Source organism: Asterias amurensis, chromosome 14 (assembly GCF_032118995.1).
Source record: "Asterias amurensis chromosome 14, ASM3211899v1".
NCBI classification, from domain to species: domain Eukaryota; kingdom Metazoa; phylum Echinodermata; class Asteroidea; order Forcipulatida; family Asteriidae; genus Asterias; species Asterias amurensis.
The window spans coordinates 12,209,306-12,226,785 of record NC_092661.1 but is presented as its reverse complement, the minus strand read 5'-3'; the positions used below and the strand labels follow the sequence as shown (position 1 = coordinate 12,226,785).

Here is a 17,480-nt window from a genome sequence, read left to right as displayed (position 1 = left end):
TTGCCCTTTCAAAAACCAAGCATACAGCCCTGTATAGGGTTTGAACTGTCTCTAGCTATCAGGCAATCTTGGTGGTCTCGTTGGTAAAACACTGCTCTGGAATTGCAAAGGTTGTGGGTTCGAATCCCACCCAAGTGATATATCTGTGTGGTTTTTTTTTTCACAGAACTTGGGAAAGTACTGAGTATACTATAGTGCTAACACACTTCAATGTGTGGGTAAAATCAAACTAAGTTTCTACATTGTTAGTTTCAACTTACCCTGATCTGACAACGTTGGTAGCATTGTAGTCAATGGCCATTATCTTCAGCGCAAAGTCGTTCTGCTCAAAATCACCGCCAGAATCCTTGGGCACTGTCATCTGCACAACACAAAGGACAGAAATCCAAAATGTAACCATACAGCAACAAACATTTTGGCTAACTTTAAAGGTAGTGGACACTATTGGTAATTACTCAAACTAATCATTAGCATAAAACCTTACTTGGTAACGAGTAATGGGGAGAGGTTCATGGTTCACTGCGCCTTGAACACCCAGCAGGGTGGATATGTGCGCATTACAAGTCTTATTATTATTATTATTATTATTATGGTGAGAAACGGCTCCCTCTGAAGTGACGTAGTTTTCGAGAAAGAAGTAATTTTCCATGAATTTGATTTCGAGACCTCAAGTTTAGAATTTAAGGTCTCGAAATCAAGCATATGAAAGCACACATTTTCGTATGACAAGGGTGTTTTTTCCCTTCATTATTATCTCGCAACTTCGACGACCGATTGAGCTCAAATTTTCACAGGTTGGTTATTTTATGTATATGTTGAGATACACCAAGTGAGAAGACTGGTCTTTGACAATTACCAATAGTGTCCACTGTCTTTAATGGGGACTAACAAAGTGTGTCATGAGGGTTTTCCTGGTCTTGACATTTGTGTCTTTAAAACTAGCCCATTTTCCTTCAGATGGGACGCAAAGCTGGGTGTTGTGTAACATGCACATTGAAGGACCCAGTGCACTCATCCTTAAAAGAAGGGGGTTTGTCACAGTTTTTCTGGCATGGTTTCCTGCAGAATGCACCACGGCACCTTGCCAACCCTTACAAGGTGCCCATAAGCAGGGGGGGTTGAAGTTTACAGAAAATACATAGCAGACCTAGGCCCAATTTCATAGCGCTGCTTAGCGGCCGATGCCGGCTTACTGCGCAGATTCTATTTCATAGCGCTTCTAACCGTAAGCACACGAAAAGGCATGCTAACCTTCCGGTGCTAACCGCCTGGAATTAAATGACGTCACAATTCAAATCCACTGTAAACACGCAATACGGCCGCCCAATTTTTCTACTAACATGTGAAATACGCTAAGGCTTAAGCTAATTTTTCTGCTACAGTAAGCACGCAAATTTGCTTACCGTTAAGCAGCGCTATGAAATTGGGCCCTGTCCTACAACAAAGGTTCTACAAAATAAAGAATATTATTATTATTACTATTAATATTATCTCACCACTGGTTTGGGGCCTTCCAGTTCTGAGAACTCACACACCAAGACGAAATCTCCCTCGAACGTTGGACTTGACTGCCAGGGATTGGGTGGCTTGTACGTTGAGATGATCTCGTCCGAGAGAGGCGGCTTGGATTTCAGGAAAGCCTCCTCATCAGCTCGGGAGTCGTAGAAGTTAACGTCCCCTTGGACATGGCGATGGGCCAAGGTGGCATAACTGCCGAACATCTTTAGCTAGTACTACGTGAACTTATTAAGTATCTTGAGGTATTGAAGGAAGACAGTGGATTCAAAGTTTCTCGGAGGTCGTTGTTGCATCAGCATTATGATGTCAACATATTAAATTACACGCTGGAGGAAAAACGAAATGCAACAGGTGAAATGCATAATTTACTTGCAGGTCATTGAATAATAAAGAACAGTCAGGTTAATGTCTTAATCTAAAAGTCAAAGTCAACCCCCCCCCACCCCCTTCTACAGAGTTCCATGTACATGTATGAGTTTGAGTCATTTCACAAAGTGACGCGCAAGATTAATTTTTCTCATGCAAGATATAGAAGAGTTGGCAATAAACAAGTTAAATATAATTTTTACACAAAAAAAAGCAACAAATTAAACATGCGTACTACTCCTTAAGGACCTTACCTTGAACTTAACTATGGGTCCGTTCGTTTAGCTTCCCTGGGTCGACCCCGGTCTGCTCCGGTACGTTCGAATAGCTTTGACGGGGGCCGGGTCAGCCCCCAGTGCCCTGCTTGTGGAGTGGGTCACTTGGGGGTGACCCGAGGTGCATGCCGTCACCACGAGAGGGTGAGTGTGATCGTTTGATTAGCTCTTGTCAGGGGCTCACCCGAGTGAGCACTGCGGGGTCGACCCAGGGAAGCTTATCGAACGCACCCATGATAACAAATATAAGGTTCGTTCCGCTAACGTCTTACGAGACTATAACGGAACGAACCTCATAGTTCTAGAGTACCTCAAAATCAAGTAATCATGTAATGAATAACTTGTTTAAAAAATAGGCCCTACAAAAGTACAATCTACATTAACAATGTACTTTAATTCAAAACTAAAACAAGTATAATAAAGTAAATAACAATCTATACATCCCTCTAAATTGCAATAATTAAGTAAGGCTTGAAATATAAAAAAGACAAACTTTTTTAAAATTAACATTTAAATAATAAAACTAAATAATTCAAATATAAATCCCATGCCCATTCATTATTTATATGAGAATAACTAGAATAACTACCCTATTCTTGTGGGGGCGACTTGGTCAAAGGCGACTTTGAGAGGGGACGACTTTGTAAAGTGAGGGTCGACTTTATACTATAGGGCAAATTTTGAGTGGGCGACATTGGCCTTGCTGGAGTGGATGGGGACGAGTTGACTGGCATGACTGGTTTCTACCATAGAGCTATATATATTGACTAGAGCGCTAACTTGCTCTGCGTTTTGAAGCCACCCTGGGCGCAGACATGTTTGATGTGTTGCGTGAATTTTGAATTTTAAGAGAACACACATTGCCCCGATTAATTAACATTCGGCGTGTGCGCTTACGTACGCAACTGTCCACTCGCGTACGTCCGCGCTACGAAAACCGTAACTTCGACTTGATTGCCGTACTAAAAAAAATTAAACGCGCCTTTTAATCATGACGCACATGACGCTCGCAGTTTGTGCGCTGATCAGCAGATTGTGCGTTCACATTTTTACTGCAATTTTGCTTCGATGGCACATAAAAAAGAACAAACGCACTATCATGCAAATAGCCGTACAATTGCCGTACAAAATTTCAAGCTTTTGTATTGGTTTGTACATAAACATGGATGCGCCCACACGGCTTCAAACCTTAGTGCGTGTATAACGGGGTGTTAGCGCTCTAGTCAATATATATGTTGGGCGCGATCGGTCAATCCGCGCGATCAACCGATCACGCTGCGCTATCGACTGATCACGCTGCGCTATCGACCGATCGCGCTGCGCTTTTGAAATATCTATTGGTCGCGCAGCAATCGGTCGAATGCGCAGCAATCGGTCGATCGCGCAACAATCGGTCGATCGCGCAACAATCGGTCAATCGCGCAACATTCGGCAACGACGATGCGCGATCAACCGATCGTGCGGGAATGGCTCCGCGCGATCGGCCGATTGTGCAGGAATGATTTTGCGCGATCGGCCGATTGTGCAGGAATGGTTATGAGTGATCGGCCTATTGTGCAGGAATGGTTTTGCACGATCGGCCGATTGTGCAGGAATGGTTTTGCGCGATCGGCCGATTGTGCAGGAATTGTTTGGCGCGATCGGCTGATGTTCAGGGGCCGAATTCACAAAGACGTAACATTGATTGTAACTGCAAATCAACCATAGTGTGACGTCACTATAAAAATCACTATGGTGATACTGAAAATGTCCTGCTATGAATTGTATTGCTTTGAGCAATCGCCCCAAGGAATAGTTTACCTGCACGATCGGTCGAACGCGCGAAACCATTCCTGCACGATCGGTCGATCGTGCCATAGAGTAAGGACTCGCGCAAACCCATTCCTGCACGATCGGTAGATCGCGCAAAACTTTTCCTGCACGATCGTTCGATCGCGCAAACCGTTCCTGCACGATCGGTAGATCGCGCAAAACCATTCCTGCGCGATCCGCTGATAACGGGAAAAAATACTTGTAGCAAAATCGGTCAATTGAGCAAAGATGTCATTGCGCGATCGACCGATTGTTGTGCGATCGACCGATTGCTGCGCGATCGACCGATTGCTGCGCGACCAATTGATCCTAATTTGATCGTTCAGTAGCGCAGCGCGATCGGTTGATCGCGCAAATTGACCGATCACGCCCAACATATATAGCTCTATGGTTTCTACACATGATTTGTTTTGCGCGCTGGGTGCTGGGCAATGTAAGGCCGTGTCCGAAACTGCGACTTCGGCTACAGCTACGGCTAGATCGCGCGCGTCTGCCTATTCTTCAACACTGATAGACGCGCTGATCTAGACGTAGCTGTAGCCGAAGTCGTCGTTTCGGACACGGCCTAACAAACGAACGTTGACTTATTAAGGCTTTGAGTTTGATGATAAGTAAGCCCCGTCCATATAAACGAAGTTTTCAGACCCTACGGTCAGATGGGTTTTAAAAACAATATCAATACCTGTCCGTGTGTGAAGAGTGAACTTCTCCATTATTTAACTTTAGCCATTTTACGCCCATTCAATGTTGATCAACACCTGCCGTTCAGCGTGTCGTGCCCTTTAAGTAGTGCACGGGTCCGGAACCGCGGATTGCAGCCGGAAGAATTTGATACTCCAAACTACATTGCCTTCTATAGACCTTTCTTTTGCAACGTCACAGCCCGAGTTTTTGCCAACCCAGATTGGAAAACTATGGAAAGCCATAAGTGCAAATCAAGAAAAGATCGCTATTTTTTATAACAATGTTACAACATTTGTTAATTTTGTTCAAAAACAAAACAACTAATTATGAGAGGTATTTTATTTAATTGAAAGTTTGCAGAAAATGTTGAATTTTGTTGAAACATCTGTTTTTACGATTGAGTGTTATACTAACATTCGGCCGACCATGCCAACCAAGGCGGTTTGTTTATCAACAAAAGAAAGGTCTATATCTGAGACCAAATAAAATTATGAATAAATCTAAATTCATCAATAAATGGTTCAATTTTGGTATTGTACCTTTTTCATATCTTTTAATTTATTTTTAAGCATTTTTATTTTTGTTTGATCAAATAATAGTAAGCATTTTGTATTTTTGTGAACTTTCAATAATGTGTTGCAGTACCATCTACTCCGTGGATCCAAAAACAGTCCCACGCGGAACATTCGGAACAATGTACGGCACCCAGACTTGCACGGATGATTCATGTTGGTTTTATGTACACCCATTTTTATGAACACGCGGGTGCCATAAAGAGTTTCTGTGAAACGTTTGGATTTTTATTAGGAGAACAATCTGATATTATTATATAAAAACTAAATTGTTGCCAAATAAATAGTTTTTGAAACTTGTTTGCAAAATTATTACAACATGTAATTTTGAAACAATTATAATTTAACGTTTAATTCTTGAGCGAATTTTGTAGTATACTTAAAAAGTTTTGAAAGAGGATATTGGGAAGTTGAAAGTTTACGCGCGCCGCCGCCATAATGACCTTACAATGCACCGTACGCCGTGAGACGGTGTGTACTCAGATGTTCACTTGGCACTGGCTGCCTTTATAAAGTTCATTTTCCGTGTATTTTGCTTCTTTGAAGTGCAGTTAAAACTATGTTTCAAGTCCTACTTTGATGCCCTTTGATGTTCTTACAATTGTAAGTACAAAGAACTGCTACACTCGGTACAAAAACATCAACAAACAACAATGAACAATCCGAATTAACAATAACTGATAACAATATTCATTGTATTTTTTTTATAATTTTTGATATATAAATACAATATTAAGTTAACATCCACTTCACAACCCAATTAGCATTTTTTAATTGCAATTACAATGTATTTACAATTAATTACAATTTTTATTTACTTTGTGATTTTCAATCATCATGATGTCATTAAAAATAAAAACTAATTCAATTTCAATCGGTTAAATCAAAAAGTCATGATTGATTATTAAAATAAATTGTTATTTTATATTAATTTTTTATGTTAATTTTTGTTATTATTGCCATGTTTCATCAACACTGTGATCAACCATGTTTATGATGTTTACTTTTAAAAGTTATAATGCAGGCTCAAAACAAGTCAATAGTCAAGTAAAAGTTTATTATTGTTTAAAATTAAAAATAAACAGTAAACAAACAAACCTGACAAAATGCAAAGTCAACCAACAAAGGTCCGTGGTAAACATGCATCGGTGTAAAAAATGGGTAAAAGCCATTTATAAGTAAGGTCAATAAAAACCATGTAATACCAGCGTTTTTCCTTGTAATACATTCATGGTATTTTTACGGTGCAACCCTTTACGCTTACATGTATACTTGCATAAGGTTTATCGCCAATAGCAAAATATCAAAAGAGGGCGCTGTTGAACGCACACAAAGATATATGCGATTCGTGCATGAAAGCGTACATCGCATAGAAAACTGCCCCATATGCCTTGCCACAAAGCATTGTGGTCCTGATTCGCGATAAACCTTAATAATTATTTGATTCTTGAAACAGCTTTTGAACACCACGGCCATGCCATCTTTCTCACCACTTGAGTTGTCTTGAAAAGATGCTGAATGAATGAAGAGTATAGACTATTAGTTTAAGTTTGAAATATGTTCCATTTTTAACTTCTGTCACTGGACTGTGTCAGTGTCTGAAGAAGTGATGCTGTAAAACTTCAACTCAAAAAGGGGAGAATATTGAAAAACAGATCTGCTCACTAAACTTTTTTTTTCTTCAAAGACAAAGCTAGGATGCAGGGGGTGATACATGTAAAATCAAAGATCAGGCTGGCAGATTTCTGTGTTTATAAATTTACTTCTGGCCGACTTTTTTAATTTTGTGCCTCAGCCCGACAACTTTTAATTATGCAGGCAGACTTTGGTTCAAAATTAAAATATTTAAAATTGGCGGGACTTGAGCTGGCAACTACTGGATTAACTGGACTACCAACTCGGCTATCTAGCCCTAAAGTTAGTGATCTCCCTAATTGATGTCATTCTTCCGGGTGCCAACTAAAACTTTTACTCATTTATTTTCAGGTTGTTGGCCCTGTCTACTTCAAGTTGATGTCAAAACATGAATATGGATGAGGAAGCGAGTAACCTTTCGACCTTTGACATCTACAGTGACCTCCTGCTTGAGCAGCAGACTCCAGGGGTACACGTATCTGTTGACCAAGTAAGCGTATACCTAGACAACTACTTTACCCTAGAGCAGGCTTGGAATTTCATCTTTAAGATGGCAAGGCCATTTTCAGTTTTCATTCTAAAGTATCTAGGAACTTTTTGAAGGGGCGACAAGGCCAAGACCAGGGGCAGCCGAGGACAAGAAGAGGGGCAGCCGAGGACAAGACCAGGGGCAGCCGAGGACAACAGCAGAGGCAAAAGAGGCCATGGTCAATGGGTCTCTGTAATATTTTCAGGGCTTATAGTTGAAAATGTTTACTGGACTCGAAATTTGTTTTTATGGAGCACTAAAAACAGAGAAGATTTATCTCACCTGCCGTTTGAACGGATCGTGTTTCTGTTCAAGCTATGTTTACTTGTATTCTTGTTCAATTGAAAAACACAAAAGAACCAGTTTACTGGCCCAACACTTAAACCATTGGCCTGGGGCCTGGGGCCTGCGGTCCAGTGTACAGATTTTCAACAGATTCTCAATTGGGTTACTCATTCAGAATGTTAGTTATCAAATCTTTTTTGATTTTTTACTACTACAGTTGGAGAAAGCAAACGTTGAGAATGAAGCCAAGGTTAAACAGCTCGAAGAGCAGTTACAAAGTGTGCAACTAAAGGTAAGAGTTTGACTTCATCATTTCCTCTTTGTCAGATAAATTTTCTACATACATCTTGTCAAACCTTGTTCAGCATCTTGGCCCAATTTCATAGCATTGCTTAACGGTAAGCAAATTTGCAAACTTACGGATTTGCATTGTGACGTCATTTATTTTCATGCGGTAAGCACCGGAGGGTTAGCATGCCTACGGTAAGCAGCGCTATGAAACAGAAATTGTACAGTAAGCACAAAATCGGCCGCTAAGCAGCGCTATGAAATTTGGACCTTGGACAAGGTGAGAAGACAATGAAGTAATTTCAGCTTTAGATGTGGGAGGAAAACCCCAGAGAACGATTCCAGGGGAAAACCTACACAGTCAAGTAGGGACTGACAAACCCAATCCCAAAGCGCCCCCAGTAAGATTTAAACCGGTGCTTCAGAGGTAAAATGCGTGGCAAGACACCACTATTTATGATGTATCTATAACGCCTCCCCCACCGTGTGGATCATTATCATGCTGACTATATTTAAAAATGGTGCCGCCTTAAAAATTTCCTTGAGACTGTAAGACTTTCCAGTGGAAGTACCCTTTGCAAAAGGGAAATAGCCTTGCCCCTTCAAATTTGCAATCCACCCAATCAAATCTTGAACTCCAAGAAATTTGGTTTTGAGTGGCATAGGAGAGGAAGACAGCTGAGGAATGAGGTAAACTAGCCTAGAGAGTAAGGTTAATGCTGGGGTTATGAAAGTCCCTTTCGTCTTAATACCAATCATGTTTTAATTTGTTGGTTGTTGTGGTTGGGGTTTTTTTTTTTCAGTGTAAGACGTTGGAAGAGGAGAATGTCATACTCAAGAGAAACATATCAGAATTATTCAAGACAGCACAGGCAGAACTCAGGAGAAAGGACAGACAAATGGAAGAGCTAGAAAATAGGTATACACTTCGAGCTATGGGTCGTTATCTTAAAAATGTTACTCTTAAGTCATATCATGTCAGAGCTTAAAATGTACACAAGATTGCAGACCAAAGACCTGTGATTTGAATGCTGGGCCAGTAAACTCAAAAACAGACCTGGATCTTTTGTTTTCAATTTAATGAATATCTTTAAAAACAAAAATGAGGTTCGAATTTTGATTTTGAGGCTGATATTCTTTTAATTCTATTGAGTATGGAAGTTTACTTGCAAACCTAAAAGAATGAAATTTATCTTCTTCATTGTTTGTTCACACAAAGACAGTGTATATGTTAAACTATGTTTACTACCTATGTCACTTTTTGTAACAGGGGGAACAAAATAAGCGCGTTTAGTGCATGCACTGTGCAGGCTACAAAAGTGAAGGTCCAAGTGTGTTTTAAACACGCCCTCCAGAAGCATGTCTTGAGATTTTTAATGAACAGGGTCTTCTGACTTCTGTTTGGGAGTACATAAAAGTTTCCCTATTTAGCAGTCTTCTGACGTGATCTGGAAAATGTGCCCAACATCAAATATTTTCAATCAGAGATTCACTGTTTTAAATATTTATTTGTTTTCAGGAGACCAAGATACCAGCAGAAGCGGAATGACTTCAAATCTTCAATCAATGACAGACTACGGAATATGAGAAACAACTCAAAAGGCAACCTTAATAGAAACTTGAGTGGCGGCGACCATGAGATAGACATTGACAATCGAGGACCTGGAGTTCAACGAGGAACTGATAGTAGAAATATACCTGCAGGTATTCAACAGGTGAATCGATCGGGACAGAATGAGAGACCAGATAAAACTAGTGCAGAGACTTTACTGGTCAGATCCGATCAACTAAGAAATGGAGAAAGAATAACCAGCCACAGTGACAAATATTCTGAGGAGCAGCCCTTTGTGAAGGCAGATGATATGAGGAAATACTGTAATGATGGTCAAAGCAGGGCTGGTGAGAGTCGAGGAAGACAAAGAGACAACAACCTACCAGTTAGAAACTCTCGCAGGGAAACAAGTCGCAGGAGCCCAAACAAAACCAAAGACTGTAGGGAAAGAACACAACATGAAACATTGCCTCGACAGCGATCTCCTGAACACAGACCGTTGTCGGTTTGTAGTTCCTCTAAACACTCAAAGGATTTTGTTGGAGATAATAAAAGGCACAGCCAAAGCCATAGTCCACATCGGAGTAAGTCTAAGGAACGTTCTAAATCCAGGGGAAGGTCAAGGGGTTCTGATCGAAGCTCTAAACGTTCAGATTCCAGGGAGAGGAAGCCAGAACTAATGAAGGCTGATAATGAGAGACAGAAGAAAAAGGTAAAAGAACAAAAGGAAAAAAGAAAAGAATCACATAGTACAGATAAATCAGATGGGTTTTGGACTCGAAGGAAACGGAAACATAGTTCAGGAAGAAAACAAGAACTAAAGTCTAGCCATAGATCTTCCCTTGCTGCACCTCATAAAAAGCTCAGAGGACATGATAAAGACAAACTTGCAGAAGCGTCTGATGGGAAAAGATTTCAATACAATCATGCAGAGGGTAACAAAGTCAATGGAGAACCCCCCATCTCGGAAGACCTGAGGAGTCGTCAAACAAGTCACACTGTTAGCAACAGGTCATCTAAAGATTCAGTTTGTGATGACCAACATCGCATGAGACATAAGTCGGACAGGAAGAACAAGTCATTGAAACGTGCTAAAGACACACTTCACAGAAAGCACAGCACTCCCAAAAAGCACAGAAGAGAGAAGAGAAGCAAGAGACTTGCCTCGACATCAAAGGCTTCCAGGAGCAAAGAAAATACCAAGGAGTTGGTTATTGCTGGTGACGAAGACCTGGATAACCAGGACTCATCTGACACGGAATGGGTACCAAAAGAGTCTGTTGAGTATGATGATCCTCAATGGAGAAAGAATCTTAAAGCTGTCATGGGAGAGAAGGATGCGCTCCAAGATGACTTGGGCATTCCTGAAGAACATCCTGCCCCACATGCAGCTTGCATTGCAAGCCACGATGTGCCAATAAATCATGATTTGGAACTGGATGAAGAGGTCACAACAGGCTCCTTCTATGGATGCAAGGAGCCTGATAGTTCTGTCGAAGAAGAAAACAATGTCAACATTGCTGTAAACAAGGGTAAAGAGAATAAAGCCACATCTAGTCGAGGTGGGACAGACGATCAAGAGGTTGTGGCTGGTCAATTCAGTCATGTAATCCATCATGATGAACAACATGAGACCAAGCCAAGTCAGATTCTTGATACTTGCCAAATAGAGATTCCCAGAAATCAATACAGTCTCCCAGTGTCACCTGTCATACTGCCACCGTCTGAGTGCTGTGACCCCTCATCATCAGGAGATCAAGTGTCGGCTAGTCCGGTTAATGAGAGAGGAGGTACAAGGAACTCTTCATCTTCCAATGCGTCCCCAATCACTGAAGGTAGACTTGCTCCCAATGAGGAATCTGCTCATGTAAAAGTTGAAACAGGTGATGGTGAAACAGACAAACTTGTACTAGACAACTTTAATAAAGATCTGAACTGCCTCAAATCATCAAACAATACTGTGTTAATATCAGATGCTGTCCTTGATGAGCACGTGGGAAAAATAGATGAGAGCAAAGTAGACCATAATGCACGAAAGGAATCCATTGAAGACTATGACTCCAAGCGAATTGCTCTTTCATTAGATGCATGTTCCGAGTTAAATGTTTCTACCAGCAGGAAAACAAACGACAGTTTCTCTGAAAAAATAATGGATGTTTTTGGCAGCAACAGCTTCCTGCTGAGTGACAGCAGCATGGAGGTGACTTTGCCATCAATCTCTGAAACCCTGGAATTGCCACTCCCAAAAACATCGCAAGATAACTCTGGTGACTCTTCAGTAAATAAAAAGACATCAAAGAAACTAGACAATTTTTCGGAAACGTTGATGAACATTTTCGGTAGTGACAGCTTCATTGAAGGTGATGATATGGAAACCAGTAAGGTAGCGGCAGTTAGCCTGACTTTTAGCAAACACATCTCTGCTGACACTGCAGCTTCTCCCAAAGGCCTTCCTGGAATTACAAAGATGGACTGCTCTGTAGATCATGAAATCAAGGCGGGATGCATTTTAGAGAACATCCTTGAGCCCTACGATACCGACAGCCTCACTGGCGCCGATGTTAAGTCTAGTAGCCAAACATCACCCACGTCAGCGTCGGTAACTGGTGAGCCAATGATTCAATCTGAAGACGCCATGTTTGAAAATCTCCGAAGCTCTCCTGCTAAAAAAGGGATAAGTAAGGCGAAGAGTGATGGGCTAGATCCAACTTCTGCAGCTACACGCGTTGTTGATTTTAGGAGTAGTGGCATTTTACATAGACAAGGAAAGTCGTCCTTGTGTCAGTCGGATGAACACAACACTGATGCAACTATCAAACTTTTGACTAAGAAGAAATTGGAAGATGAAATCAGGAGAGACGCTTATATGGCGAAAAGTACAGGGAAACACTTTGAAACTGCCAATGAGAAACCAGAAACTGAAATGGAAAATGTTGAGAAGCTAAAATTTGAAAACCAACTGAAAAATCACTTGACTGAAATATCTCCGTCCATATCGCTTAAGGAAGAGCTAGACGAGACCCCTTGCCAGTCTGAACCAAATAAACAAGCTGATGTGGACACAATTACTGGTGTGAGTACTGCACCCACTTTAACATCAGATATCAGCATCCCAGATAATGTACATGTACATGTGAAGTCCATGCTAAAAACAGATTTAACTGACGCTGTCCCTTCATTGGTAGATAACGAAGATGGAGAGGTCAATGATTCTAACAATGAGGGTTCACACATGGAACGTGTACATGAAGCAGATATCTCCATTGACCCTAGTGGTTATGATTTCCTGAGTTGTAGTGCCTCACCAGTTCATGGAAACCTCTTGACCGACTCTGACAACAGCGGTCAAAGTGACCAGGAATATCAGGCTGATGACCAGGTTTTCAGCGGCCAACTTGCTGATCATCTTGTGGATGACAAACAGTCAGAAAACTGTGACTTGTCAGAAGGAGAGATTCCTAGTTCAGACTCGGAGACCTCAACCAATGTGATAATCAAGAAGGAAGGACACCAGACGGCAGACAGAAAATCAAATCGGTCAAGCAGGTCAAGAAGAGAAGACAAACAGTCATCAAGTCACAAAGTTACAGATCGCAGCAGAGACAGAACAAGGAGAACGGCCGTTGGAGACAATCGGTCGAAATTCTTTGAACAGAAGAGGAGGATCTTGGAGGAGAGGCAGCAAGCTCTTAAGAACCCAAGGAGGCACTCTGAATCCAAGTACGGAACTTCAAAGGATGGAGAACGAGGATCTCATTCATCCATTCGGAGAAGATTACCTTCAAGAGAAAGCCCTGAAAAAAGAAGAGTGAAGAAGACAACTGTTGAGACACGGACTAGACAAGAGGATCGTAGGGATGAGAAAAGAAGAGATACTTTAGATGATGTTGCCAGGTCCAGAGGTAGCCACAGCAGCTCTCATCCGAGCTCAAGAAGGCAGGTTAGTCATGACAGACCAGGAAGTAAAGGGGACAGAAGAACAACGCAATCAGCGGAGGATTCTAAGAGAACAAGGAACAGCCGAACTAACAGAAGATAACCTCTCACCACAAATGACATTTACAAGGATTCTTTTCTAGGTAACTATATTGGAGAAAGTTTTGTTTGAGTTCTTTTGATTACATTGTTGTTTCAAAGTTTGGCGGGGTTCACCCAACATTTGAAAACTTGGAAAACAAAATTCTTAATAGTTTTCTGGCTTTCAAAAAAAAGTTAAACTGATGTCATTTAAAGCGATGACCTGTGTGCAAAAGTTCTAAAATCAGTTCCAAAAGCTTACAATGTAAATTGGCTGCTCTCATGAAAAAAGTGTCGATGTACATGTATTATGGAAAGTGTGAAATTTAAACGATCGTTCAGCCAATCGGAGCTAGGTTTATGACATGTTACATTTTTTTTTTGGCAGGTTTATACACATCGTTGATTGGTTTACTTCCCCTCCCCTCCCCCTACCCTCCTCCCCATTCTTCCTTTCCCCCACCCTCTTCCCTCTTTGTGTTCCCTCTTGACATGATGCAGTGTATAACTTTACATCCACTTTGAGTTCCCCTCTGTTTATACGATTAGCAAGTGTCTCAAAAGTAAAGCTTGATCGAGGAAAGAAATAACTGGACACATGCTCGCAACCTAATGGACCGCCAGAGGTTCCGCTAGCCCTGCCCTAATCATTGTACGAAAGTACAGGAAATTATTATTTTTACCCGTTTCAATGGAATGTGTCAGCGGTCCAACAGAATAGTCATTCAGTACTCTTCCTTAAAGGCAGTGTACACTGTTGGTAATTGTCAAAGACTAGCCTTCACAGTTGTCGTATCTCAACATATGCATAAAATAACAAACCTGTGAAAATTTGAGCTCAATCGGTCATCAAAGTTGCCAGATAATAATGAAAGAAGAAAACACCCCTGTCACACGAAGTTGTGTGCGCTTAGAAGGTTGATTTTGAAACCTCAAGTTCTAAACTTGAGGTCTCGAAATCAAATTCGTGGAAAATTACTTCTTTCTCCAAAACTATGGCACTTCAGAGGGAGCTCTTTCTCACAATGTTTTATACCACCAACCTCTCCCCATTACTCGTCACCAAGTAAGGTTTCATGCTAACAATTATTTTGAGTAATTACCAATAGTGTCCAATGCCTTTAACATTGGCCCCCTGGCCGAATTCTAGTTAAAACACTTGTAAATGGTCTTGCTTGCAATTTCTGTGATAAAAAGTATCCCTATCTTTTATGCAATAGTGAAAAAGCTGAAAAGACCAGTGAAATGAAAATAACTGTTCCCAGGTCCATGTGCAACTCTTGAATTCTTATCTAATAGGAGACTTATCCGCGTGCTCAGGCCATTTGCTCGCAATACTGAGCAATACTGAGCATGTGTACGGCATGCTCAGAGCTGCAATAACGGACTGTTATGTATGCTGCTGCCCGCGTCTCAAAAGTCTTCCATTAGAACGATCATGCCTTGAGGCTTTACCTACTTTTGAGACACTATTTTGTTACCTTTTTTGTTTAAAGGAACACGTTGCCTTGGATCGGTCGAGTTGGTCTTTGAAAAGCGTTTGTAATCGTTTTTTATAAAATGCATATGGGTAGAAAGATGTTGTAAAAGTAGAATACAATGATCCACACAAACATGCCTCGAATATGCGTGGTTTTCCTTTTACCTCGTCAACTAACACGTCGGCCATTTATGGGGGTCAAAATTTTGACTCCCATAAATGGCCGACCATGTTAGTTCACACAGTAGAAGGAAAACCACGCAATTTCGAGGCAAACTCTTGTGGATCATTGTATTCTACTTTTAAAACATCTTTCCAATCATATGCGTTTTATAAAAACGGTTACAAACGCTTTTGTTTTGACCAACTCGTCCGATCCAAGGCAACGTGTTCCTTTAAAAATTTTCATAAATTGAGTTTTCTGTTTAAAGGGAGGTACACGTTTGGCAATTACTCAAAACAAATATTAACTTAAAAACTGACTTGGTAACGAGCATTGGAGAGCTGTTGATAGTATAAAACATTGTGAGAAAGGGCTCCCTCTGAAGTAGCATAGATTTTGAAACAGAGGTAATTTCTCACTAAAATATTAAAAGACTTCTACCAGAAGTTTTTTATTCCTATCTGAAAGCACACAAATTCGTCCATCCAGGGTGTTTTTCTCTCATAATTTTCTCACAACTTTAATGACCAATTGAGCTCAAATTTTCACAGGTTTGTTATTTTATGCCTATGTTGGGATACACCAAGTGAGAAGACTGATCTTTGACAATTACCAAAGGTGTACCTTCCCTTTAACCACAGTTGTTATAATTTGTGTTTGTTTATTCTTATAAAGTTTGGTTTTGTGAATTCAACAACATTTATCAGCCAATCTACAAGCCTATTTGCATTGTTCGCTCGCTACTAATCATTCATCTCGCCCTGTGCCCGATTTCATAGAGCTGCTTACACTCTTAATGTAAAAAGAGTGAAAAATCACTATGGGGGACAACTCTTTTTAGAGTGAAAGACATGTATAAAACTTAATGCATTCCAATTTCACTCAGATTGACGCAAATTGACTTTCACTCTCAAAAGAGTGAAACTGACACCACTCGGACAAGAGGGTGCAATTTTCACTCTTTTTACACTAGTATAAAAGTACGCAGAAATTAATGCTTGAAGGCAGTAGACACTATTGGTAGTTGTCAAAGATTAGCCTTCAAAGTTGGTTTATATGTATCTCAACATAAGCATCAAATAACAAACCTGTGACAATTTGAGCTCAATCGGTCATCAAAGTTGAGAGATAATAATGAAAGAAATAAACACCCTTGTTACACGAAGTTGTGCGTTTAGATGCTTGATTTCGAGACCTCAAGTTCTGAATCTGAGGTCTCGAAATCAAACTCGTGGAAAATTACTTCTTTCTCAAAAACTATGGCACTTCAGAGGGAGCCGTTTCTCACAATGTTTTATACCATCAACCTCTCCCCATTACTCGTCACCAAGAAAGGTTTTATGCTAATAATTATTTTGAGTAAATACCAATATTGTTCACTGCCTTTAACAAATGTCTGCTTAGTAAAAAGGGTCAGAAACTGTGCACCAAACTTAGTATAGTTCTGGTGCTTCAACAGCTCAATGAAATTGGGCCCCGGACAAAGGGAAAAAGCTTTTCCTTTGAATTTTGTTTTTCCCTTTTTCTGTGCAATAATTTCTTTGCGATTGTTTATACAATAATCACTTTTTTTTAATCATCCAAACTCACTAGGAAGCATGTCTCCCACCCCCCTGAAAACAAGTATCATCGTAATACTTATCTGAGTAAAAATGAAGGGGGACCAAGATGCAAACTCTGCAGATGTCTGCACTCGTTATTTTAATGTGTGTTTTATATTTGTCTTAAAAAAAATCGGGTTTTTTTTTCTGTTTGTTTGTCCACGTTTTGATATAGTTTTCAACTTTTGAAGTTTGGTTTTGTTATATATTTAAATAGATTTATTGATGTATGATTTATTGTATAAAGGTTTAATTAAGTGAAATAAATTATTTAAAAAATACAGAACAATCAGAAAGCCAATTTTTTTACTAAAGTGTGAAAGGGGCATTGCAAGAAAACTTTAAAAATTATAACTATCCTCATATATATGCATTAGAATGAGTCATATTTATGTTAGTAATAATTATGGGATGCTATTCAGAAAACGTTTTCTTTTACTTTATTTTTTGTCATCGCTTTCTCATGCCTCTTTAACGCTTCGTACTTGTTAGACTCGTTCAGGTGAAACTGTGAAAAAAATTTTGGTTAGCGATAACGTTTCAGTAGACCGATCCAGTAGGCTCCGCTCACGACGCACGTGTGAGCAAGAACACGTGGGGCTCTCCAATGCCTTTCTGCACGACTTTGCCGCGTACGCCAAGACACGCGCACCGCGATTGGTCAATACGCAATGGGGTGGAGCTTAGTGGATCGTAAATGCTG

At 40.5% G+C, this 17,480-nt stretch overlaps 2 protein-coding genes across 4 annotated transcripts in view; one reads left to right on the top strand and one right to left on the bottom strand.

Moving 5' to 3' along the window:
- The window catches only part of LOC139946784 (guanine nucleotide exchange protein smcr8a-like), a 32,192-nt gene extending 27,068 nt beyond the window's left edge, over positions 1-5,124 (bottom strand). For both annotated transcript variants that reach the window (XM_071944480.1, XM_071944481.1), the window contains exons 1-3: positions 4,654-5,124; positions 1,497-1,844; positions 261-361 (exon numbers count right to left, since the gene is read on the bottom strand). In XM_071944480.1, the coding sequence (XP_071800581.1) occupies positions 261-361; positions 1,497-1,721 (326 nt within the window). In that variant the 5' untranslated portion in view covers positions 1,722-1,844; positions 4,654-5,124. The remainder of the gene's footprint in view (positions 1-260; positions 362-1,496; positions 1,845-4,653) is intronic.
- Positions 5,125-5,656: 532 nt separating this feature from the next.
- On the top strand, positions 5,657-17,047 carry LOC139946783 (uncharacterized). 2 transcript variants are annotated; one of them, XM_071944479.1, is made up of 6 exons: positions 5,657-5,830; positions 7,214-7,352; positions 7,894-7,968; positions 8,768-8,883; positions 9,484-13,595; positions 16,770-17,047. In XM_071944479.1, the coding sequence occupies exons 2-5, from the start codon at positions 7,251-7,253 to the stop codon at positions 13,553-13,555; spliced, it is 4,365 nt and encodes a 1,454-aa protein (XP_071800580.1). In that variant the 5' UTR covers positions 5,657-5,830; positions 7,214-7,250; the 3' UTR covers positions 13,556-13,595; positions 16,770-17,047. The 2 variants fall into 2 exon arrangements, with proteins under 2 accessions (XP_071800580.1, XP_071800579.1); XM_071944478.1 differs by lacking the exon at positions 16,770-17,047 and having other exon boundaries at positions 9,484-15,070.
- Positions 17,048-17,480: the final 433 nt, after the last annotated feature.